The 27,380-nt window shown below is 41.5% G+C and overlaps 1 protein-coding gene across 2 annotated transcripts in view; it reads left to right on the top strand.

Moving 5' to 3' along the window:
* Positions 1-27,380, top strand: part of BRD10 (bromodomain containing 10) — an 88,822-nt gene that overhangs the window by 16,663 nt on the left and 44,779 nt on the right. The window contains exon 2 of one of the 2 annotated variants that reach the window (XM_075827329.1): positions 20,532-20,726. The exons of the other annotated variant lie outside the window; for it this stretch is intronic. Within the exon in view, the coding sequence (XP_075683444.1) occupies positions 20,532-20,726 (195 nt within the window). The remainder of the gene's footprint in view (positions 1-20,531; positions 20,727-27,380) is intronic. 2 annotated transcript variants of the gene reach the window in all.

Here is a 27,380-nt window from a genome sequence, read left to right on the forward strand (position 1 = left end):
TGCGGGTCAGTACGATTACGACGATACCATATGTATATGTTTTTTTAATGTTTTGTGGCGTTTGCGCAATAAAATCACTTTTCTATAAAATTATTTCTTTTTTTGTGTCGCCATAATTTTCTTATTATTTTTCAGTCAAAAAAGCTGTGTAAGGGCTTGTTTTTTCCAGGACGGGTTGTAGTTTTTATTGGTACTATTTTGTGGTACATGCGACTTTTTGATCACTTTTTATTCTATATTTTGGGAGGGGTGATGACCAAAAAAATAGTGATGCTAGTATTGTTTATTTTTTGCGGTGTTCACCGTGCGGGAAAAATTATATTATAGCTTTAATAGTTGGGGTCGTTACGAACGTGGTGCTACCAAATGTGTACTTTTTTAACGTTTTATTTTTTTTCCTATAATAAAAGACTTCTTATAGGATAAAAAGCATTTTATGTTTTTGTAACTTAACTTTTTTTTTTTTACACTTTTATAAAACATTTTTATTTATTTATTTTTACTTTTAGACCTGCAGCACTGATGACTGCTATAATACATTACACTACCTAGGTAGTGTAACGTGTTATAAACTGTCAGTGTGACGTTGAGAGTCACTGACAGGAAGCCTATGAGGATCAACTGGTCCTCATAGGCTTCCGTGAATGGCAGACCGGAGGCTGTTGTATGACCTCCGATTTTTGCCGTGCAACCGACTGCAGCATCCGCAATCGGTCCTCGGGAAAGTTTGTTGTAGCAAAAAACTTTCCAGTTTGTTGCTACAACAAACTTTCCCTGCATTCACATGATCAGGACCTGAACCAATCAGGTCCCGATCATGTCACTGGGACCAGAGGCAGGGATTGACAGCACGCTTTTAACACCCACTGTGAATTCACGTCGGCACTGCACAGAGCCCAGCAAGCGCCGACGTGAATTTACTGTGGGCGGTCAGGAAGCCGTTAATAACGGTGATCATAGTCTCTGTAGCCGAACCAATCGGTTCGGCTGTCAGAGAACAGGGTGCTGGGAAGCCACTCACACAGCCAGCATCCGAGCGCTTTTCACAACGCTATGCCGGCTGGAACAAAGATCTGTATTATACACGTCCTGGCAGCACGGGGTATGTGCGAAAAGGACGTGTATCTACAGATTGTCGGCATGAAAGGGTTAACATAGATTAGTCCCAAATCAGATTCCATAAATGAGGACATGGAATTCCACAAAGCTCCGCTTTTGGCACTAGCGTTCTGAACCTCTGCCACTGACAACGAGATATTGAATCTGCTATATCGTTCCTTTTGCCTTCTATATGGCTAGCTTCCAACCAAATATTCAACTTAAGACAACATAAGGTTAAATGTCTTAACAAAACTACCAAGTCACATTTAGAAGATAACGTGTTTAGGGTACGTTCACACGGCTTAGCAAAATACGTCTGAAAATACCGAGCTGTTTTCAGGCGAAAACTGCTCCTGATTTTCAGACGTTTTTTTTTTTTAACAACTCACGTTTTTCGCTGCGTATTTTACGGCTGTTTTTCAATGGAGTCCATGAAAAACGCCTCCAAAAAACGTCCCAAGGAGTGTCCTGCACTTCTTTTGACGAGCCGTCATTTTACGCGCCGTATTTTGACAGCGACGCGTAAAATAAAGGCTCGTGGGAACAGAACATCGTAATTCCCATTGAAAAGAATGGGCAGATGTTTGTAGGCGTATTAGGGGTGTTTTTTCAAGCGTAATTAGAGGAGTAAAACGCCCGAATTACGCCTGAAAACACTGCGTGTGAACGTACCCTTTATTGCAAAAACCACACCTTTTTGTTATCCGTAAACAATAAAATTCTGTCTTTAACCCCCTTCCTGCCACAGCCCTGTTTCAGATTTTCATTTTTGTTTTTTCGATATAGTACTATGAGGGCTTTATTTTTTTTTTTTTTTTGCGGGACGAGTTGTAGTTTCTCGTACCACTATTTATTATGCCATATATAATGTAATAGGAAACGGGAAAAAAAAATATTTGTGGGGTAGAAAATGAAAAAATACAGCGATTCCTACATGTTTTTTTTGCGTGCCGTTTTTACGGAATTCACTGTGCAATTAAAACATGTTCACTTTATTCTGTTGGTCAATACGATTACGGTGATAGCAAATATATATATATATATATAATGTTTTTTTTTTCTATATTTTACTACTTTTACAAGTAAAAACCGAAGTGTAAAAAAGAAAATGTATTTTGTGTCGCCAAATTCCGAGAGCCATAACTTTTTTACTTTACTGTCGATTAAGTGGTATGAGGGCTTATTTTTTGCGGGATAAGCTGTAATTTTTAATAACACAATTTTGGGGTACATTCGACGGTTTGATCACTTTTTATCATTTTTTTTGTGGGAGATTAGGTGACCAAAAAATAGAGGTTCTGGCGTTGACTTTTTTTTTTTTTTTTACGGCGTTCACCGTGCGGGTTAAATAATGATATATTGTAATAGTTCAGACTTTTACGGACAGGGCGATACCAATTGTTTGTTTTTTTACTAACTAAATTAAATTCCATTCTTTCAGAATCCATTCTAATACCTAGAAATTCTAATGATCTACATGGAAAAACTGTCTTTTCCACTAATGGAACACCAAAAAATGTCATAAAATTTCAACAATAAGGAATAACCGAACTCGGAACTAGCACCACCCATGAACAAAAAGTCATCTAGATAGTGCAGAACACCTCCATCAGGAACTTGTTTCTGCACTACCCAATGTAAAAAAGATGAAAATGCTTCAAAATAAAAGATCAAGAAAAACCCATTGGTAAACATTTGTCATAAAAATAATTACCTTCAAATTGAAATTCTAGGAAGTTGAAACCTGTCTCAATAAAGATAGTCTGATCAAAAGACGCATAGTGTACCGTCGCTTTAGACTTATCGGCTTCATCGTTTAATGAAGCTTTAACCCCTTAAGGCCAAAGCAAGGCGGAGTCCTTAAGGCTCAGAGCCCATTTTTGAAATCTGACATAGTTCACTTTGTGGTAATGACGTCGGAATGCTTAAACCTATCCAAGCGAATCTGAGACTGTTTTCTCGTGACACATTGGGCTTTATGTTAGTGGTAAAATTTGTTAGATATATTCAGTGTATATTTGTGAAAAATTGCAAAATTTAGAGAACATTTTGAAAAAATAGAATTTTTCTGAATTTAAATGCATCTGCTTGTAAAACAGATGGTTATATCCCCCAAAATAGTTACTAGTTCACATTTCCCATATGTCTACTTGAGATTGGCATCGTTTTTTGAACATTTTTTTTTTATTTTTCTTGGACGTTACAAGTTTTAGAACATAAACAGCAATTTCTCATATCTTTAAGAAAATGTAAAAAGCCTTTTTTTTAAGGTACCTGTTCCGTTCTGAAGTGGCTTTGAGGGCCTATGTCTTAGAAACCCCCATAAAACACCCCATTTTAAAAACTAGACCCCTCAAAGTATTCAAAACGGCATTTAGAATGTTTTTTTAACCCTTTAGGCATTTCACAGGAATTAAAGCAAAGTAGAGGTGAAATTTGCAAATTTCATTTTTCTTTCTGAATTTCAATTTTATTCCATTTTTTTTCTGTAACACAGAAGGCTTTACCAGAGAAATACTACTAAATATGTATTGTCCAGATTCTGCAGTTTTTAGAAATGTTACATAGTTACATAGTTAGTACGGCTGAAAAAAGATACATGTCCATCAAGTTCAACCAAGGGAAGGGAAAAGGGAAGGAAAAATTTCTACACATAGGAGCTAATATTTTTTTGTTCTAGGAAATTATCTAACCCTTTTTTAAAGCCATCTACTGTCCCTGCTGTGACCAGCTCCTGCGGTAGGCTATTCCATAAATTCACAGTTCTCACTGTAAAGAAGCCTTGTCGCCTCTGCAGCTTGAACCTTTTTTTCTCCAGACGGAGGGAGTGCCCCCTTGTTTTTTGAGGGGGTTTTACAAGGAACAAAATATCACCATATTTTTTGTATGTGCCATTAATATATTTATATAAGTTAATCATGTCCCCCCTTAGTCGTCTTTTTTCAAGGCTAAATAGGTTTAATTCTTTCAATCTTTCCTCATAACTTAAATTCTCCATGCCCCTTATTAGCTTCGTTGCTCTTCTTTGTATTTTTTCCAACTCCAGGGCATCCTTTCTATGAACTGGAGCCCAGAACTGAACTGCATATTCTAGATGAGGCCTCACTAATGCTTTGTAAAGTGGCATTATTACATCCCTGTCCCGCGAGTCCATGCCTCTTTTAATACACGACAATATCCTGCTGGCCTTTGAAGCAGCTGATTGACACTGCATGCTGTTATTGAGTTTATGATTTACAAGTACACCCAGATCCTTCTCAACAAGTGAATCCGCCAGTGTAGCGCCCCCTAGGACATATGATGCATGCAGGTTGTTGGTACCAAGATGCATAACTTTACATTTATCTACATTAAACTTCATTTGCCAAGTGGACGCCCAAACACTTAGTTTGTTTAAATCTGCCTGTAATTCATGAACATCTTCCATAGTCTGAACTATATTACATAGCTTGGTGTCATCTGCAAAAATAGAAATAGTGCTATTAATCCCTTCCTCTATATCATTAATAAATAAGTTGAATAATAGTGGTCCCAGCACTGAACCCTGGGGTACACCACTTATAACCTGGGACCATTCAGAGTAGGAATCATTGACCACAACTCTCTGGATACGGTCCTTGAGCCAATTCTCAATCCAATTACAAACTATATTTTCTAAACCTATAGTCCTTAATTTACCCATTAGGCGTCTATGGGGGACAGTGTCCAATGCCTTTGCAAAGTCCAAAAACACTAAATCCACAGCGGCCCCTCTGTCTAGACTTCTGCTCACCTCTTCATAAAAACAGATTAGGTTAGTTTGACAACTTCTGTCCTTAGTAAAACCGTGCTGGCTGTCACTTATAATGCTATTTATTGTCACATAATCCTGTATATAGTCCCTCAATAGCCCCTCAAACATTTTCCCCACGTTGGATGTTAAGCTTACTGGTCTATAATTACCCGGGGAAGACCTAGAGCCCTTTTTGAAAATAGGTACCACATTTGCCCTGCGCCAGTCCCTTGGCACTATACCAGTCACTAGAGATTCTCTGAATATTATGAAAAGGGGGACAGAAATAACTGAACTAAGCTCTTTAAGAATTCTAGGGTGTAACCCATCTGGTCCCGGAGCCTTGTGCACATTTATTTTATTTAATTTAGCTTGGACCATATCTACATTCATCCAATTCAGTATATCAACTGATATATTAACAGCACCGGCAGCGGCTACATCAGCTGCTCTTTCTTCTGTTGTATATACAGAGCTAAAGAACCCATTTAGTAACTCTGCCTTCTCTTGATCCCCTGTGATCAACTTCCCATTACCATTATCTAGGGGTCCTACATGTTCAGACCTTGGCTTTTTTGCATTTATATGCTTGAAGAATTTTTTAGGATTTGTTTTACTATCCTTGGCCACCTGCATTTCATTTTGTATTTTTGCTGATTTTATTACATTTTTACAGATTTTATTAAGCTCTTTATATTTTACAAAGGCTACAGCTGTACCCTCAGATTTGTATTTTTTAAATGCCCTTTTTTGTCATGTATTGCCCCTTTCACAGAATGTGTAAGCCATGTGGGGTTTAATTTGAGTCGTTTATACTTATTACCTGTAGGAATAAATTTTGCACTATAATAACTCAAAGTAGATTTGAAAATCTCCCATTTATCATTTGTTCCATTATTTGACATTAGTTCTTCCCAGTCTATATCCTGAATTGCCGCCCTCATCCTGGGGAAATTGGCTTTCTTAAAATTAAATGTTTTTGCCCTCCCAGCCTGCGTTTGTTTTTTACAGTATAGGTAAAATGTAACTATATTGTGATCACTGTTACCGAGGTTTTCACGAACATTGACATTCCCAACAAGATCTGCATTATTAGAAATGACCAGATCCAACAGAGCTTCACCTCTAGTCGGGTCTTCCACAAACTGGCCCATAAAATTTTCCTGCAACAGGTTGAGGAAATGTCTCCCCTTTGCAGTTGAAGCCGAACCATGACACCAATTAATATCCCGGAAATTAAAATCTCCCATTATCACTACAGTACCCGCCTGTGCAGCCCGCTCCATCTGTTTATATATCTGACCTTCCATCCCCTCAGTTATATTGGGGGGTCTATAGATTACACCAAAAGTAATTTTTTCAGTGTTTACCTCCCTTTCTAGTTCCACCCACAAGGTTTCAACCTCCTCACAGTCTTCACCCACTATTGTCTTTTTCACACTCGCCTTCATATCACTTCTCACATACAGACATACACCACCACCTTTCCTATTTGTCCTGTCTTTACGAAAAAGTGTAAAACCCTGTAGATTTACAGCCCAGTCATGTGAAGAGTCCAGCCATGTTTCAGCAACACCAACTATATCTATATTTTCTTCCAGTATCAAGGCCTCCAGCTCCCCCATTTTGCTTGCTAGACTTCTGGCATTTGTGAACATACACTTTAACTTGCCTGTCAGTTTTTCACTTTTATTATCAGAAATGTGATTTGACATTAATCGTTCCTTTTTATTTACATTTTTTATTTTTTATTTTTATGTCCCACATGTGTCTCTAGTGCGCTCGTGGACTAAAACACAAGCCCCAGAAGCAAAGAAGGACCTAGTACATTTTGAGACCTCTTTTTTATTAGAAAATATTTTATGCAGCATGCCAGGTTTGAAGAGGTGTTGAGGTGCCAAAACAGTAGGAATCCCACAAAAGTGATTTCTGAAACTACACCCCTCAAGGAATTCATTTATGGTTGTTGTTACCATTTTGACCCCACAGTTTTTACACAGCACGTATTTGAATTGGGCTGTGAAATTAAAAAAAAATATGTAGTTTTAGCTCAAAATTTCTTATTTTCACAAGAAATAAAATACCCCATTTTGTTGCCCAATTTGTCCTGAGTGCAGCAATACCCCATTTGTGGTGATAAACTGCCGTTTAAGCCCATGGGAGGGCTCAGAAGGAAAGGAGCGCTATTTGTTCTTTGGAGTGCAGATTTTGCTGGATTGGTTTTTGGGTGCCATGTCGCCTTTGCAGAGCCCCAGAGGTATCAAAGCAATGGAAATCCACCAGAAATGACCCCATTTTGGAAACTACACCCCTCAAGGAATTCATTTATTGGTGTTATGACCATTTTGACCCCATAGTTTTTTCACATAACGTATTTTTAATTGGGCTGGGAATTCAAACAAAATACATTTTTTCCAATAATATGTAGTTTTGGCTGAAAATGTCTTATTTTCACAAGAAATAAAATTCCCCATTTTGTTGCCCAATTTGTTCTGAGTGCAGCAATGCCCAATTTGTGGTGATAAACTGACATTGGGCCCATGGGAGGGCTCAGAAGAAAAGGACCACCATTTGGCCTGCTGGAGCTTTTCTGGTGCTAAGTCATGTATGCAGAAGCCCCTGAGGTACCAGTACAGTTGAAACCCCCAAGAAGTGACCCCGTTTTAAAAACTACACCCCTTAAGGCATTCATCTAGAGGTGTAGTGAGCATTTTGACCGGAGACATACACCCCATAAACTGTAATGTGGGTTCTCACTGGTATGGCAATAACAGCCACATTGAGGGTATCAGCTGCCTTGGCACACGGCAGGGCTCAGAAGGGAAAGATGAGGGGGATAAGATGTGTGGAATGATGAGGGGGATAAGATGTGTGGAGTGCATCAGGGTAAGTAAAACTGGGGTAGATTAAAAATCTAGGGATGTATGATCCATTTTGAAGCACTTTTTCATACGGAGCTATAGTTTTTCGGGACACGTGTCACATTGATATATTGTGTACTCCAACTTCTTCTGGAAAGTGTTGCCCTGGTACGATGCGTGTGGCCTCGCTTCCAGAAGTACTGGGTGCCCCCCTTCTTGGTCCCTAAAAATTAGTTTCTTGATAACCACCTCTTGAAATTCCAGGAAAGTGCCCGTCTGGCCTGCACATCGACATAGCACGTATGCGTTGTACAATGCCATCTGTATGATGTGTACGGCCAGCTTCTTATACCACACCGCATGGCGCTGTAGGGCTTCAGGACTTGATCTGACAAGTCCACCCCTCCCATGTACCTATTGTAGTCCAGGATGCAGTATGGTTTGGGGGTCTCTGTACTGGTACGCTGGTATAAAAATAATCCAGGTAGAGGTGGGAACCCTGGTCCAGCAGTGGGTGCACCAAATCCCACACAATTTTTGCATTACCTCCCAGTAAGGGGGGGCATTTTGGGGGCTGAATACTGCTGTCCTTCCCTTCATATATCCTAAATTTGTAGGTATATCCTGATGCACTCTCGCACAGCTTATACATCTTCATACCAAACCTTGCCCTCCTACCCGACAGGAACTGGCGGAATTGAAGCCTCCCTTAAAATGTACCAAGGACTCATCAATAGAAATACACGTCTCGGTGGTGTATGCTTGGGAAAACCGGGCACTGAAAAGGTCTAATAGGGGTCTCCGTTTCTAAAAACGGTCAAAACTGGGGTCGTCTTGGAGTAGGCAATGCTCATTAGGAGAAGTGAAGTATTGCCTCATTTTTTAGTTTTTTTTTTTTTTTTTTTTTTTTAGGTTCCAGTTCAGTTCTGAAGTTGCTTTGAGGGGCCTAAATATTAGACACCCCCATCAAACACCCCATTTTAGAAACTGGACCCCTCAAAGTATTCACAACAGCATTTAAAAAGTTTATGAAGCCTTTAGGTGTTTCACAGGAATTTAGAGCAAAGTAGAGGTGAAATTTACATATTTATTTTTTGTCAGAAAATCCTTTTAATACCATATTTTTTTTCCATAACACAAAAGGTTTTACCAGAGAAACGCAACTCAATACTTATTGCCCAGATTCTGCAGTTTTGAGAAATATCCCACATGTGGCCCTAGTGCGGTAATGGACTGAAGCACCGGCCTCAGAAGCAAAGGAGCACCTAGTGGGTTTTGGGGCCTCCGTTTTTTTAGAATATATTTTTAGGCACCATGTCAGGTTTGAAGAGGTCTTGTGGGGCCAAAACAGTGGAAACCCCCCAAAAGTGACCCCATTTTGGAAACTAGACCCCTTGAGGAATTCATTGTAGTTTTTTTTTTTGGGGTGTATGTGGCTTTTTGCTCAGTTTTTATTCTATTTTTAGGTGGCGTGGTGACTAAAAAACAGCAATTCTACTATTGTTTTTTTATTCAATTTTTTTTTTACCGCGTTACTCGTGCTCTTTAAATGACACTTTATTCTGCGGGGCGATACGATTACGGCGATACCATATGTTTATAGTTTTTTTTTATGTATAGTTTATTTGTTTATCTATTTTTATTAATAAAGGACTGATGAGGGGAAAAGGGATTTTTACTTTTAAAACTTTTATTTTCTTATTTTTACACTTTTGTTTTTTAACTGTAAATGTATTCAAAGTGCTGCGCATTGTGTTGGATTGTCAATGCAACCCTCTTCTCCCACTCTTCACACACTGATAGCAACACCGCAGAAGAAATGCTAGCACAGGCTTCCAGTATCCGTAGTTTCAGTTGCTGCACATCTCGTATCTTCTCAGCATAGACAATTGCCTTCAGATTACCCCAAAGATAAGTCTAAGGGGGTCAGATCGGGAGGCATTTCTTCTGCGGTGTTGCTATCAGTGTGTGAAGAGTGGGAGAAGAGGGTTGCATTGACAATCCAACACAATGGGCAGCACTTTGAATACATTTTATAAGTGGTCAGAAACTTGTAAATAACTCATGAAAGAATAAAGTAACGTTAAAACCAAGCACACCATTGTTTTTCTTGTGAAATTCTCGATAAGTTTGTTGTGTCACATGACCCTCTTCCCATTGAAAAAACTAAAGTTGGATAAAAAATGGCCGACTTCAAAATGGCCGCCATGGTGAACACCCAGCTTGAAAAGTTTCCCCCCTCCCATATACTAATGTGCCACAAACAGGAAGTTAATATCACCATCCATTCCCATTTTATTTAGGTGTATCCATATAAATGGCCCACCCTGTATATAATTGCACCAATTTATTATTTGCAGCAGGAGAAACCAACAAATGAGATCTCCGGGCCTCCTTCCAATCCTCATCAGACATCAATGGGATTAATTCCCTCCATCTACTCTCTCACCATGGGTTCCAATCACAATTTGGCATCCAGTAAATGAGAGTAAATCAGAGATACGTACCCCCTCGTTGTCTGGGTACCCAAAAGTGTCACCAGGAGAAAACTAGAAAATGTGGTGGACGCCGGTGGAAACTGAGTAACCACTGCATGATGAAATTGCATACAATATTATTTATCCCCAGGAGGTATATTAAAGGCCTCTCGAATCTCACTCACCAACATGACAGAATTATCTGCCTTAAGAATTTGTAACAAGGTATGTACATCCCTAGAAATCCAGTAACTCTTCCCCAGTAATCCAAAAAGGTGGGAAAAACTCTGGTTATCCCATAGTGGGACGTCCGCTACCACCCCCTCAAATCCCATTCTAGATTTAGCTTGCTGCCAAACACGTCTTTCTAACTTGTGCAAGGGTAACAAAGAGCAGTTGCTAAAGTCATGTGGCTCCAATACTGGCCACAAAGTCTTCAAGCCCAGGATATGAGCCAAATTAAATTCGGCATTAGAAGTCAAGGGGGGAGAGACGCAAGTCACCAGGTATCGAAGCTGGCCTGCCAGATAATACAAGAATACATCTGGCAACGCAGCTCCAGCTTCATCCTTAGGTCTCTGAAGAGTAGAAAGTTTAAGTTTAGATCCCCCCCCCCATACAAACGGCGCAAACGGTGAGTTCACCATTCTGAAAACTTTTAGGCACAATCACATCTACGTGTTCCAGGATGTACAATAACTTGGGCAAAACAATAATTTTCAATAAATTTATGCGTCCTGCCACCGACAGAGGCAAAAGTTTCCACGCTTGAAGTTTATCCCGAAGATACTGCAACAAGGGTGTGACGTTTAAATCTGAAGATCGAGAACTGTCCCTAGCAATATTAATCCCCAAATATTTGAAGTCAGGGGTAACCCTTAAAGGGAATGTGTTGCGAATGAAGCCCTTTTTTTATTTTATTTTTGTGTCGTTACTTATTTCTATTATATTTTATACGTTTTTTGCTGTATTTTTTATTTTTTTTTCCCACATGGTGGAAAGTATTAAAAATGAAATAATAATTTGACATGTTTTCCTATGTTGGCCACCAGGGGGGGGGGCACTTCTCAGAATTGCAGCAAGGTGAATAAGGCAAAGCAACCTGACACGCAGCTGCCGTAAATGTGGGAGGGAATCTCACCTCTCCCTCCTACAAGCCAGGAAAAGGTGTCTTCAAATTGCTAAGCAGTGTCCGGCAGCCATTTTGGGTGTGATTCTGCAGCTGGCAGAAGTTATAGGACACACCAAAAGGCTAAGGGTATGTTCACACGCTTACTAAACAAAGGGAAACCAGCTCCTGATTTTCAGCCATTTTTTAATCAAACTCGCGTTTTTTACGGCCGTTTTTGGAGCTGTTTTTCTATAAAGTCAATGAAAAAAGGCTCCAAAAACGTCCCAAGAAGTGATGTGCACTTCATTTTGGTGGCCGTCTTTTTACGTGCCGTTTTTGGAAAACGACCACGTAAAAAACTCCCTGTTGCAACAAGACGCCGTATTTCCCGTTGAAACCAATGGGCAGATGCTTGTAGGCGTTCTGCTTCCGATTTTTCAGCTGAAAATATTGTGTGTGAACATACCCTTAGGGTATGTGTACACGCTAACTGCATTTACGTCTGAAATGACAGAGCTGTTTTCAGGAGAAAACAGCTCCGTCATTTCAGACGTAATTGCTCGTACTCGCGTTTTGCGAGGCGTCAATTACGGCCGTAATTTGGAGTTGTTCTTCATTGAATTCAATGAAAAACGGCTCAAATTACGTCCCAAGAAGTGTCCTGCATATAATGTATATAAGTGTCCTGCACTTCTTTGCCGAGGCTGTTATTTTACGCGCAGTCTTTTGACAGCGACGTGTAAAATTACAGGTCGTCGGCACAGTACATCGGCAATCCCATTCAAATGAATGGGCCGACGTATTGGAGCTGTCTTTTCAGGTGTAAATCGAGGCGTAAAACGCCTCGTTTACGCCTAAAAATAGGTCGTGTGAACCCAGCCTTAGAATGATGAAAGTGAAGTGAATGAGTTTTCAGTTGACCGGTTCACATGCTGTGTATTTGACATGATTTTTTTTTTTTTTGCACATTTTACGTGCCAAAAAAACACATACGCTTGATTGTGTGTGTGTGTGTGTGTGTGTGTGTGTGCGTGTGTGCGCCGCTGATTCTTCAAAACAGCTGATCAGCGGCGCCCGTATACACACACTTAAAGGGGTCGTCCAGGAAAACATGGCGCCGCACCTGTCCTCAGGTCGTGTGTGGTATTACAGCTCTGTCCTATTCACTTCAATGGAGGTGAACTGCAATACGAGACACAACCTGAGGACAGGTGCGGCGCTGTGTCTCCAATCCGGGCACCCTTTCTGTCCTGAGATGACACGATGGGGAGGCGGGTGTCAGACCCATCACTGCAGACAGAACCACACAACTACGGCATGAGGGCAGGGCTTGTCCTGAGTGCACGGGCTCTTGTTATGGACAGATTTATAGTCACATGAACCCCGTCTGATGAATCGGTAACCTAGGTCCGATCACATGACAGAGGGGGATCACCAAAAACCCTGTGCACCCTCAGCCAGTCCATCCAGCCCTTTCCTGGTTATATCTGCGTCTGGGAAAGCTGGGTGACCACCATTACTCCTAGTGGAGTGTGTTTGGGGATGTGACTAATGAATCTCACACTCCAGTAGGAGGGGTGATGGTGGTCACCCAGCTTTCCCAGACCCCTGAACGGTAAATCTCTCTAGTTGTGCTGAGACTGTTTAGGGATGTGACTAATGAACCTCTCAGTCTCAGCACAACTAGAGAGATTTATCGTTCAGGGGTCTGGGAAAGCTGGGTGACCACCATTACCCCTCCTACTGGAGTGTGCTTGGGGATGTGACTAATGAATCTCTCTAATTGTGCTGAGACTGAGAGGTTCATTAGTCACATCCCCAAACAGTCTCAGCACAACTAGAGATTTATCGTTCAGGGCTTTCCCAGTACAGTTGCATCATGTGTCCTTCATATAGGGGGGGGGGGGGCGTCGGGGGACACGAGAGCAGGGGTCTGTGAGATAGAGAGTGGGACATGCAGAGACACACATCTTACCTGCAGTGCAGCTGGTCTTCAAGATGGCGCCTGCTCTCTCCCTGCAAACAGCTGCTCTGCTCTGTGTGACTCTGACCTGCGTCTGCGCAGTACAGAGCCATAGAGCAAAGTCAATGGAACGGCTCCCGTTCATTGACGCCTATGCACTGTAGCTGCCGTATTCCATCTCAGTATGTGTCGTTAATCCACACATACAGAGATGAAAAACAAAATGGCAGCCCCCATAGAGCAGTAAAAATTAGAAAAAAGAAAAAAGTAAAACACAAACATAAATAATTTTTTTTATAATAAAACACAATGCAAATTGATATCAATTTTTTTTCCCGTGACACTGGTCCTTTAACATACGATATGGAAGACCGGAGACACCCCCCTCAAATAGGCCTTAAGTGTATCCCACACAAGTATGCGATTCTCCATTCAAGAATGGGCATCTATAAATGTCGACAAATGATCAGGTATTCGGTCATTCTGGACGAGTTGGACCCCTTCAACCAACTTGCGCCTGTTTCAATTTCACCAGTACCGGACTATTGTCCGAAATCCCTCTCGGTAAATGCAATATAGAGTCTACTTCATGGAGAATGGCAGGAGATCCAAAAATATAGTCTATTCTGTGTTGTGAAGTATGACACGTAAACTATCTAATACCAATATGGGTAGCTCTACATAAATCTATTCACCCCATTTCTAACATAAGTAGGCTCAATTGTGATGGTCCGGTGGAACTGTCCCATGGGTCTATGAAGACTGTCCTTAAAGGAATCCATAAGAAGGTTAAAATCCCCCATTAATATAATACGGGAGCCCAGATATGATGACTCAAATCTCATTGCATCCTGAATAATCTCCAATGTGGCCGGTGGGGGATTGTAGATACCTATTTCACATGGGGACACATCAATTACTGCCTGTAGAAAAATAAATCTCCCATTAGGATCAATGTTGGACTGGAGCAGTTTCCATCTGAGCCCAGAATGCACCAAAATGGCCACTCCCCTAGAGTAAGATGTGTGGGAAGCATGACCAACCCAATGTAACAAGGGTTTGTTTAGAGTCTGAACCGTGTCAGCTGTTAAGTGCGTTTCTTGCAGACAAGTCAAATGAGGCTGTCGCCTCAGAACAGCAAATATCATATGTCTCTTTTCAGGAGAACCCATACCTCGCACATTCCAGGACATTAACTGTAATCCCGCCATTCCCCAGTATTGTTACATATCGGAGAGTCACATCCCAAAGCACTATTAACCAACACCTGAACACTAAAATTTCTGATCCAGTATATGTAACTTAGTATCCTTAAAGTGTAGCTTAACATTCGACAAACTTCTGACATGTCAAAGTGACATGTCAGAAGTTTGTATTGGTGGGGGTCCGAGCACTGAGACCCCCACCAATCGCTAGAACGAAGCAGCAAAAGCGTTCGTGTGAGCACTCAGCTGCGTCGTGTCTTTTCAGCTTTTTCCGGAAATGTATTGGTGTACGGACTCAATAGAAAGTCTATGAGCCTGTACTCCGATACATTAGCTTTCCAGAAAAAGCTGAACAGAAACGAAGCAGCTGAGCGCTCACACGAGTGCTTCAGCTGCTTCGTTCTAGCGATTGGGTGTCTCTGCTCAGACCCCCACCAATACAAACTTCTGACATGTCACTATGACATGTCAGAAGTTTGTCGAACATTTAGCTACACTTTAATACATGTAATGTGTATGCATACATGTCTGCAGCAATCTGATTTGACCCATAAACTTGCATAACGTATCTTTTTAAACACATTGCTCAACAGGAGCGAACTTTTCGCAGCCTAGAATCTAGGGGGGTAGTCTCTACAGCTAGCGGAGTTCCGCCGTAAAGACTCAAAAGTATCCAAGTGCTGCAACGCCTCTCTCCCGGTCAGCACCTTTTAACAAAGAAAAATCTAGACATATATCGATAACTGATCCCCAATTAGTAACCCACATTTGGTATTGACATTTCCACTACAGTAATAAGATGAGGAAATTTAGATATCCTAACAAAGCAACCAATACCATCTATTCCACGCAACCTTCTGCATTAAATAACAATATACAGGTCCGTATCAACAGCACATAAGTTTGCACCCATCAGAAATTACAATTGTCAATTATGGGATATCCATGAGTTCCATATTTCAGCTATATTCACCCAACTTGAACATCCATACAGATCAGCGACGAGCAGAGCGTCTGTTTTTAGTGAGCCAGTCACACGCCCCGATGTACGCACATAATACACGCCCAGTTGGACTTTTTTCTTTTCAACACGCCCAGTTGGACTTTTGCAAGCCTCATTTGCATAAATACAAAAATGGTCATAACTTGGCCAAAAATGCTAGTTTTTTAAAAATAAAAACGTTACTGTAATCTACATTGCAGCACCAATCTGCTGCAATAGCAGATAGGGGTTGCAAAATCTGGTGACAGAGCCTCTTTAAAAGCTCAGACGAGGCGTGATCTCTTTATCAGAGACGGGAGGTACAGGATCGTCTGCCTCAGCCATTACCATTGCAGACGCTGACAGAGGAGCTCCCGCCGGCGCCATCTTTGTTCACCACGCGGGCATAAGATTTAAGTTTTGCCGCCGCATTTGTGGCTTTAGTCTGACCCATGCTTTTCTTGGAAGATGTCCTTCCCTTCTTTCGCAGTTGGTAGGGAATTTTGGCAGGTTTAACCGTCTCCGGATGATAATAAGCAGGATGCTGGCCCGAGCTACCGCCGCACACGTCCTCTCACATCAGCAGTTGGCCACGCCCCTGGAAATGGTCTTCTTACCTCTGGAACAAGCAAACATTTTTGTTTTTAAATTCTAAACCTTAGTTCTTTTGAAAAATTGAAATTTTCATAAAACCTAATGTTTTTGGGGTACATTCAATAATCTATCAGGGAATGCAGTGTCAATCAGCTGCATCTTAAGCAGGTAGCTTACTTTAATGTACTAAAAGAGGCATGGACTCCTGGGACAGAGCCATATTACCACTTCACATGACTGCAACCTCATCGAGAATATGCAGTTCAGTTCTGGGTTACAGTTCATAGAAAGGATGCCCTGGAGATGGAAAAAATACAAAGAAGAGCAACTAAACTAATAATGGGCATGGAGAATCTAAGTTATGAGGAAAGATTAAAAGATTTACATTATAATAACATTTTAAAGATTGCATTATATGCAATGTCAATCGGCTGCATCTCAAGCCAGGAAGATACTGTTGTGTGTTAAGAGCCATGGACTCGCGGGACAGGGACATATTACGACTTTACATTAGTTCCTTAGTGCGGCGGCCTCTGCAATATGCTGTTCAGTTCTGGGCACCAGTTCATAGAAAAGATGCCCTGGAGATGTAAAAGGTACAGCGAAGAGCAACTATACTAATAAGGAGCACGGAGAATCTTAGTTAGAAGAAAATATTAAAGCATTACATGTATTTAGCCTTGAATGAGAGGGAATGATTAAAGGGGTTTTCCAATGAGGGACATTTATGACCTATCCACAGGATATGTCAGATACGGGTGTCCCCGCTGGGACCCGCACCTATCTCTAGAACCGGGTCCCCTTTTTGTGCACACGTGGACTCCTGGCCACTTCCTGATTACATGGTCGGGAGTAGTAGTAGTGAGTGGCTGTTACGTAAACCGTGTAGCTCAGCGAGTTACGTTGTTTCCGTAACTCCCGACCGTGTAATAAGGAAGTTACCGGGAGTCCACGTAAGCACAAAAAGCTAGAATGGGGATTAGGGGGCCCTGTTCTAAAGATGCACGAAAACAAAAAAAGGAGACCCTGGTAGTTATCGGGCGCATAATCAATATATAACTGGATGCCAACCAGTGTAGTGAAACATGTCGGGGGGGGGTGGGGGGGGGGCTCTTGAATTTTAAATACATGCTTTGTTACTAGACCTATTGATACTTTGCATTTAATGTAGGTACAGCGTTCTGCAGCCGCTGGTACTCTAGGTACTATCACCCCAAGTGCCTACCGCCACAAAAATTATTCGGTATCGCATTATGCAGATCCTTTCTAGCAGCATGCATGATTATTTTAATCCATTTATGTGGTTCGTCTATTTGCTTATATAGCCTAATAAAGATTTTAAAATTTTAATGGTTTATGGTAGTTGGAAAAAGAGGGCTTTTTCTGCCGGTTGGCATCCAGTTGTTCTATACCTCTCTAAAGATGGGTGCGGGTCCCAGAGATGGGACCCGCATCTATCTGACATTTGACACATCCTGTGGGTATGTCATATGTCTCTGATGGGAAAACCCCTTTAACTGGCATAAATATATAAATGGCCCATATCAAAAATGACGTTAAAGATGCTCTGTCACCAGATTATAAATGCCCCATCTCCTACATAATGTGATCGGCGCTGTAATGTAGATCACAACAGTGTTTTTTTTTTATTTTGAAAAGCGATCAATTTAATTCGTTTCTTAATAGACAACTGGGCGTGTTTTTTACCAACTGGGCGTTGTAACGAGAAATGTATGACGCTGACCAGCGTCATACACTTCTCTTCATTAATTTTTTAGCAGTACTCGCAACACAGCGTGATCATGCTGTGCTGTCACATACTCCCACATTAGCTTTACCGAAGTGTCTTGAGAGTGAATAGACATCGCTTTCAGCCAGGATGCGATGTCTATTCACACTCCTGACACTTTGGTAAAGTTTCTGTAAATGACCGCACAGCGTGATCTCGCAAGAGCAAGCTGTGTGAGTTAAGTTCTGTCGGGAGTGTGAATAGACCTCATCCTGGCTGAAAGCGATGTCTACTCACTCTCAAGACACTTTGGTAAAGTTAATGTGGGCGTATGTGACAGCACAGCTTGTTCTCGCGAGCTCACACTGTGTTGCGAGTACTGCTAAAAATGAATGAAGAGAAGTGTATAACGCTGATTGGTCTTTACAAAGCCCAGTTGGTAAAAAAAAAAAGTTAAAACACGCCCAGTTGTATATTAACCTCTTAACGGCGAAGGACGGATATATCCGTGCTCTGCAGCTGCTAGTTCGCGCAGAAGGACGGATATATCCTTCCTCTGATCGCGCGGGTACTGACAGTGTACACACGCGATCAGCGGCAGGAGCACGGCTGTTATACACAGCCTGGCTCCTGCTGCAACTGCCAGAATCTAAGCCCGCTCCGATTCCGGCAGTTTAACCCATTAAATGCCGCTGTCAACAGCGACATCTGTGTTTGACAGAGGGAGGGATCTCCCTCTGTCACCCCATCAGCGCCACCGCAAAGAAATCGCGGGTCGTCGTCGGGTTTCCATGGCAGCCGGGGGCCTAACGAAGACCCCCAGGTCTGTCTTAGATTGCATTAAAGCATTATATATTATAGATCGGCAGATCGCATAGTGAAGTCCCCTGGTGGAAAATGTAAAGCAGTTAAATAAAGTTTGTGAAAAAAACAAAAGATTAAATAAAAGTTAATCTATAAGTCCTATGTACCCCAAAATAGTACTAATGAAAACTACACATTGGCCCGCAAAAATCAAGCCCACATACACGGAAAAATAAAAAAGTTACGGCTCTTTGAATGCAGCGATGCAAAAACAAGTAATTTTTTTCTAAAAGGGTTTTTATTGTGCAAACGTAGGAAAACATATTAAACCTTTTACATATTTGGTATCCCCTTAATCGTGCCGACCCATAGAATAAAGTTAACATGTTATTTTACGCTGCATAGTAAACGGTGTAAATTTATAACGTGAAAATCAATGCTGGAATAGCTGCTTATTTTCAATTCTCTCAAAGTTAATAAAAGTGACTCGATATATTATAAGAATCTAAAAATGGTTCAAATACAAAATACAACTCGTCCCGCAAAAAATAAGCCCTTATACGGCTATGTCGACGGAATAAAAAAAAAGTTACGACTCTTGGAATGCGACAAAAAATAATCCTTGGTCATTAACGCGCAAAATGGCCTGGTCATTAAGGGGTTAAACTAATTAAATTGATCGTTTTTCAAAGTAAAAACCACTGTTTATCTACATTACATCGCCGATCACGTTATGTAGGAGATGGGGCATTTTATAATCTGGTGACAGAGCCTCTTTAAACTCTTCCACGTAAAATCCACTCAAAAGATAAGGGGCACCCTCACCATTCTGAGAAAAATTTGTGACTTAATGCCCAATTGGGCGTTTTTTTACTTTTGACCAAGTGGGCGTTGTGGAGAGAAGTGTATGACTCTGACCAATCAGCGTCATACACTTTTCTCTCCATTCATTTACTCTGCACATAGTGATCTTGCTAGATCACTATGTGCAGACACACACACACACACACACACACACACACACACACACACACACACACACACACACACACACACACACACACACGTTACTGAAGTGTCTTGACAGTAAATAGACCACCTCCAGCCAGGACTCTGTCTATTCACAATCTCGACACTTCGCTAAAGTTTGTGTGGAACTTACAGCACAGCAAGCGTGATCTCGCGAGATCACTCTGTAAATGATAGCTTACAGCGAGATCACGCTTGCTGTGCTGTAAGTCCCACACAAACGTTAGCTAAGTGTTGGGAGTGTGAATAGACATCGCGCCCTGGCTGGAAGCGATGTCGATTCACTGTCAGGTCACTTGAGTAACGTTAGTGTGTGTGTGTATGTGACAGCACATAGTGATCTAGTAAGATCACAATGTGCAGAGTAAATGAATGGAGAGAAGTGTATGACGCTGATTGGTCAGCGTCATACACTTTTCTCCACAACGCCCACTTGGTCAAAAGTAAAAAACGCCCAGTTGGGCATTAGTCATTAGTCATTAGCATAAAGCTAAAATAGGTCATAACTTGGTGAAAATAGTTTTTCTAAATAAAAACCACTGCTGTTACCTACATTACAGCGCCGATCATATTATGTAGAAGATAGGCCACTTATAATGTGGTGGCCGAGTCTCTTTAATCTCCAGAGCCACCTTTACTGGTTTTAACCCCTAAAACAATTTAATTTCCTTACATCTTTCCAGTTCTTTTACAGACAATAGCCCACCGTTTATGGAACATTGCAGCCGTGTGAAGTTTGGAAATCACATGACTTCCCTGCTGAATCTTGATCTTTTTGTAGCTACTAGAAATCATACAACTAAACGTATTGGAGAATTGCTGTTTAAGCAACTCTCTAATTTGTTCTACACAGTGCATTGCGTTTCTTTTAATACAAAAAATATTTGGTTTTCTGTATCTTAGGAACCTGAGAGAGAAAACATCTGCAGCGTTAACTTCTAAAAGTTGTGAAATACTTGAGGAAGATATAGGATGCACTTCAACTAGACGGAGATCATCAACAAGGAATTTGGCCAAGATAAACAGTGGGTCTATGGAATCTGTAATGGTGCAAGTCTTAAAACAAGCAGAGTTTTTAAGAGCAAAAGAAGAAAAGAGGTACAGAAGTTGCTTTACCATATTCTTGCTGAAATGTATGAAAACTTAGAGGTTGTCCAATTTAAAAAAAAAAATAAAAAAACTATTTCCATACGCTCTTTTAGGGAATTCAGAATTAAGGGCCTGTTCATATCAGCGTTTGGTTTCCGTTCATCGTTTCCATTAAACCTTTCCATCGGAGGAACTGATGAATGGAAACTATATGTTCTGTTTGTATTACCATTGATTTCAATGGTATTGCTTCTGTTGCAGTTGGTTTCCGTTCCATAAAGTTTGTTTTTTACGGAAACAATAGCGGAATCTACGCTATTGTTTCCGTGAAAAAAAACTGAAACCAACTGCGACAGAAGCATTGCCATCTAAATCAATAATAATGCAAATGGAAGCTATAGTTTCCCTTCGGCTTTCTATTCATCGGTTTCTCAGATTGAAAAGTTGAACGGAGCTGATGAATGGAAGCCAAACGCTGATGCGAACGAGCCTTAACCCCTTCCTGACCTTTGACTGATCCATACGCCAAAGTCGGGTAGGGGGAAGTATGGAACGGGCTCACTGAGTGAACCCGCTCCATATGATGCCGGTGTCGGCTGTATGTTACAGCCGACACTTCAGAGTAACTAGCGGCATCGTGCTCGAGCGTGATCCTGCTCGTTTAACTAGTTAAGTGCTGCGGTCAATAGCGACCGCAGCATTTAAATCGTTAGAAAGAGGGGGGCGACCCCCTCTAACAGCTCATCCCCCCCCCCGCAACACAATTGCGGGGGGGCGATGGTTGCTATGGCTGCCTGGGGGCCTAATGAAGGCCCCCAGGTCTGCCATCTTTGTGCACCTATTAGTATTGCAGTATATCGTGCAAGTGATCTAACAATCGCTGGTTGAAGTCCCCTAGGGGGACTAATAAAAAACAAAACTAAAAATGAGTTAAATAGATTTGTGTTTTGATTTTTATTTCTTACATTAAAAAAAAGTAAAAAAAATAAATAAACCTTTTCCCATTTCCCCCCCTAGAGCATAGTAAAAAAAAAAATAAACATAATTGGTATCGCCGCAACCGTAAAAGTCTGAACTATTACAATGTATCATTATTTAACCTGCACGGTGAACGCCGTAAAAAAATAATTCAATGCCAGAATCTCTTATTTTTGGTCACCTCATCTCCCTCAAAAAATTAAATAAAAAGTGATCAAAACGTTGCATGTACACTAAAATGGTATTATTAAAAACTACAGTTTATCCCGCAAAAAGTAAGCCCTCATACCACTTAATCGATGGAAAAATAAAAAAGTTATGGGTCTCGGACTTTCGCGACACAAAATAAATTGTATTTTTTACACTTAGATTTTTACTTGTAAAATATAGAAAAAACAATATATATTTGGTATCGCCGTAAACCTATTGACCCACAGAAAAGTTAACATGTTGTTTTAATTGAACAGTGAATTCCGTAAAAACGGCGCGCAGAAAACCATGGAGGAATCGCTGTTTTTTTCCATTTTCTACCCCACAATTCATTTTTTTACCGTTTCCTAGTACATTATATGGCAAAATAAATGGTGCTACGAAAACTACAACTCGTCCCGCAAAAATCAAGCCCTCATAGGACTATATTGACGGAAAAATAAAGACATTATGGCTTTTGGCACGAGGAAAAAACGAAAATAATAATCAGGTGTGCATTCAAAACATTATTTTAGTAAACTTACTAATTTTGTCTTTTTATATGCAGTTTAGCGCCGTTTTTATGGATTCATAAGCCACGCCGCTTTTGTTTTTACAGCTGTATCTTTGCCGCCTAAGGCTCCCGACCATAATATGGCCTAGGATGGAAGAGCATGTGACTAGACACGTCACTCTGCATCCTCTATTGTACCACACTGGGGCAGAGTTACTACTACTGTCTAAGATTTAGACGATGTAACTGTAAGCAGCTAGAAGATTCACAAAATGTATCAGTGTTGGATGCTGTATGATAAGTTTGGCGCATCTTGCTTGACCTGTTAGACACTTTTCTCCTCCTTACACCGTCTTTGATTTGGCTTATCTTGCATCAGAATTTTGTGCCAGATTTTGGCATATTTTAGCCATGCCCTTTTCTTTACATTTTTTTTAAAGTGTCTGGAGGCGAAAACATCTGATATGAAATGCGCCAAAATTTGGCGTATTTTTCTACACATTGTAGATGCAGAAACAGTAGTATATCTGCCACACTGCGTCCAGAAGACTGGAGCAGGCACAATGTTACGTGGAGGATGCAAAGGGGCATGTGAGTCATTTTCTTCCATCCTCTGCCATTTTACGGACAGGAGCCGTGTGCGGCAGAATAATAACTATGGGGTGTTATGAATCTAGCAAAACTGTGCTTAACGGCATATAAAGACAAGTTAGTAAATTTACTAAAATAATGTTTAGAATTGTGCTCCTGGTAATTTCCCTATTGCAGCTAACACCTTTAATAGAGGGACACCAGACCTATCCATTCCTGCATTTCACAGAAAACACATTTATTTGAATAGGCTCTGTGTGATGCTTAGTTTCCCCTGTTGTGGTGGTGGTGCCAGTAAATTGAACACTTGCTGACAGATTTTCCCACAGATTACAGCTGATTGCTGGGTGTCCCAGCAGGGAGACACACTGTGATCTGCTTGTTGTCAATGAACCCTTCTGAAAAGCAGGGATTGTCCAAAGCTTTAATATTTATGGCCTATCTTTAGGATTAAGCGCCCCCGTCCCTCCATTAAAATGATCAACGGAGGTGCCAAGAGTCAGACCCCCACCAATCAAATGTTCATGGCATGTCCTAAGGAAAGGCCGTAAATATTAGTCCCAGAAAACGTATTTGAAATCAAATTGACACAAACCAAAAGTTTAAAAGCAACATTTTTCTTCAAGTGAAAAGAAAAGCTTATTCATATTAGTTTAAAATACGCTGTTAAATTGCAGAATGTGGCCATAGACACAGTGATAAATCAACCAACCACTAGCGCCAGTGACAGTCCGTTTGTTTGGGTGCTTATAAAATAATTGCCTGCAGGCAAACAGAACCCTATTTCCTGACGACCCAATTGATAATAGAGATTAAGTTCAAGTTTACAAATTTTATTGAGCTACGTATAGCAAAGGACAAACCATACACATAAATTTTAAAATTTCACTGCCACAGACCGAAGTCAGATTTAACAGCTGGACGGAACCCAGTAGAGTATCTGATAGTTACGGTGAATGCCGACTGTCAGCAAACACACAGTCAGTTCAAAGGCAACCAGTGCCTCTATTAATATACAGGCAATAGATCCGGCTGAGGCAGGGATTAAAAATCAATAAAGCCCCCCCGACATGTTTCGCTAACTAGTAGCGTCCTCAGGGGTACACGGGGCTAATGGCGGCGCCGCGAGAAAACTGCTCCTCTTATGGGAGTATAGGATGACGTGAGGTGGGTTTGTGGATGGCCGCCAATCGGGCGAAGCTAGACAGCAGGAGCAGCAGGGGAGGGTAAACAGCCAATAGGAGGCCAGGTATAAAGCAGCCTATGGCAGCCGGCGAGCTGCGCGATAGTATAGACGAAAGTGCCGAGATAGTTTAGAAACGGCACGTCTGCGCAGTAAGGCAGCTGAGGGACTTAGGACAGGGCAAGAGCACAGCGGGGCATAAAGGATCGGCGCAGGCGCTGTAGAAGCCGGGCCGGACTTAGTGCAGAGAGCAGCTGACAGCCGCCACAGAAAGCGCAGGGCTGAGAGCAGGTCATATTTGATATGCGATTTGTCTGTGCACAGGACTGTGTGAAGACCTAGTGCAATACAACACAGCAAGGTCAGGTGCCCGACCAGGTACAGGCACTGCCAGTGTCCCCCCCCCCCCCCCCCCCGGTCCAGGTATAACATGCAACACCTATATAACCCCCGCTGAAACACCAATCAGTACACACCGGCGCATCCAAGCAACCAGCTCAAATATTGAAAGTGATGTTGAAAAATAATGATAAAAAATAATAAAGAGTATGGTAACATTGATATCTATCTTTCCTTTCAAATTATAATAGAACAGAAAAAGAGAGAGCCGCCAAGCTCATGACATGTACAGTTAGGTCACGTAAGGTCAGTGGATCAGAATAAGTAAATATATATATATATATATATATATATATATATATACACATACATACAGAGCCCCCTTGTCAGGAAGGCCATAATAAAGAGATGGAACCGATCACATGGCCAAGAAACCGAGACAATAAAGGCGAATACAATACAATACAGATAGACACATACAGAATCGGGAAAGGGAAATGCACAAAAACTCACAAGAATGCACTATATGTAAAACCCTCGTTAAGCCCCTGGGGGGTCATAGAACCGAGACGGTGAATCCACCGTGCCTCCTCCTGTAAAAGCCTACGGTCCAAATTACCTGCCCTGGGTCCCAATTTAAACTGTGCAATGCCCCAAAATTGGAGCAGCTTCGGATTATCAGGGTGAAACCTGTGCATATGTCTGGCAAGAGTGGTGTCTTCCTTAAGATTGATGGTACTAAGATGTCTGGACACTCTTCTCCTCAATTCCTGCAGAGTTTTGCCCACATACAGTTTAGGGCAAGGACATCTAGCCAAATATACAACTCCACCACTCTGACAGTTGAGAAATTGTTTAATGTCATAGGACCTGCCGTCAAGAGGGTTGGTAAAACTCAACTCTAGGCATCAGTGGGCAGAAGGAACACCTGCCACAGGGATGAAAGCCCGTGACAGGTGATTTCAACCAGGTGGATGGGGCATTTGAGGAGGTTGATGAGAAGTGGCTATGCACTAAAAGATCACGTAGATTTTTTCCCCTACGGTAGGTAATGGCGGGGTTGGCAGGGATGGCCTCTTTTAAGTCAGGGTCAGCGGTAAGAATAGACCAATGCTTCTTCAATACTCCAACAACTTGGGAGGAACAGACATCGAACGTGCCAATACAACGGATGGCACCGGAAGTCATTGACGGTGCAGACCTAGCACCTCTATCAGAAAGTAGATCAGATCTGAGGGACGCCCTAGCCCTGGCATAAGCCCTATGTAGCCACTTTTTCGGGTATCCTCTTGTCAAGAATTTTTGGTAGAGACCATCACATTCCCTCTGAAAAGATAACTCATCAGAGCAATTGCGTCTGGCCCGCAGGTATTGGCCAATGGGTATCCCTCTTTTAAGGGCAGGGGGATGATGACTATCCCAATGCAAAAAGCTATTGGTAGCTGTGGCTTTACGAAATATGTCAGTTTGGACACCACCACCAGGGTCCAGGGAGATCTTAAGATCAAGGAAGTTGATCACCCGATCGTTAATTTCATAAGTAAATCCCATGCCAATAGAGTTATTGTTGAGCATCGACATGAAGTCGACAAATGTGTTGGCATCCCCATCCCATAGGATGAGAATGTCATCGATATATCTTCCCCAGAAGGAGATATGTGACGTGAAATAAAGAAGGTCATCGGAAAAAACGATAGTGTCTTCCCACCAACCCAAGAAAAGGTTGGCGTAGGTGGGTGCACAAACGGTGCCCATTGCTGTGCCTTTTATCTGATGATAATATTTGGCATCAAAAGTGAAGAAATTATGTGTGAGAAGGAAACGTAATCGTGACAAAACAAAATCATTGTGTCGCTGAAATTGGGTACCCTTTGTGCTCAAAAAATGTTTAACTGCAGTGAGACCTAAATCGTGTTGAATATTGGTATATAGCGACTCCGACGTCTATGCTCGCCAACATGGTAGTAGAGGTGACATTGATCTCCTGGATCCTGGTGATGGTGTCCTTGGTGTCCCTAAGGTGGGACGACAAAGCGGAGACAAAAGGGGACAGAATCTCATCCACGTAGAGGCTAATACCCTGCGTCAGGTTATCATTACCCGAAACTATGGGCCTACCAGGGATAGGGCGTTTGTTCTTATGGACCTTTGGTAAGGCATAAAAGGTTGCCAGAGTGGGAGTAGGGTTGTATAGACGTTTAAATTCGTCCAAGGTAATGAGATTATTACTTTTAGCATTGGTAAGAAGATCATACAATTCCGACAGGTACCCAGTGGTGGGGTTGCCTTTTAAGGTGACATAGGTTGTTTTGTCGTCTAGTAGTCTATGGACCATACCTGTGTAATCAACACAGTCCATGATCACGATATTGCCCCCTTTATCGGAAGGTTTAAGTACTAGGTCTGCATTGCCGCATAGCTCATCCAATGCCAACTTTTCATCGCTATTAAGATTTCCAAAGGGCATAGATCTGTCACTTCTAAGTTTCTTGAGGTCATTACAGACCATTTTTACAAAGACATCAATATGCCCATATTGGGAAAAGGGGGGAGTGAGCCTGGACTTAGGGCGTAATGAAGAAAAAGGACCCACCGCATCAGTGACTCCGAATTGATTCTCATGAAGGAGACTCAAGATCCCTCATGGTGTTTTGTTCCCGACGGTCACGGCGGATATCGTCCTGTATAGAGCCCCTGAAGTGTTTGTGTAGGGCCAATTTTCTGGCAAATAAATTGATATCCGGTTTCTTGGCCATGTGATCGGTTCCATCTCTTTATTATGGCCTTCCTGACAAGGGGGCTCTGTGTGTGTATATATATATATATATATATATATATATATATATATATATATATATATATATATATA

Source organism: Rhinoderma darwinii, chromosome 1, assembly GCF_050947455.1.
Source record: "Rhinoderma darwinii isolate aRhiDar2 chromosome 1, aRhiDar2.hap1, whole genome shotgun sequence".
Lineage (NCBI taxonomy): Eukaryota > Metazoa > Chordata > Amphibia > Anura > Rhinodermatidae > Rhinoderma > Rhinoderma darwinii.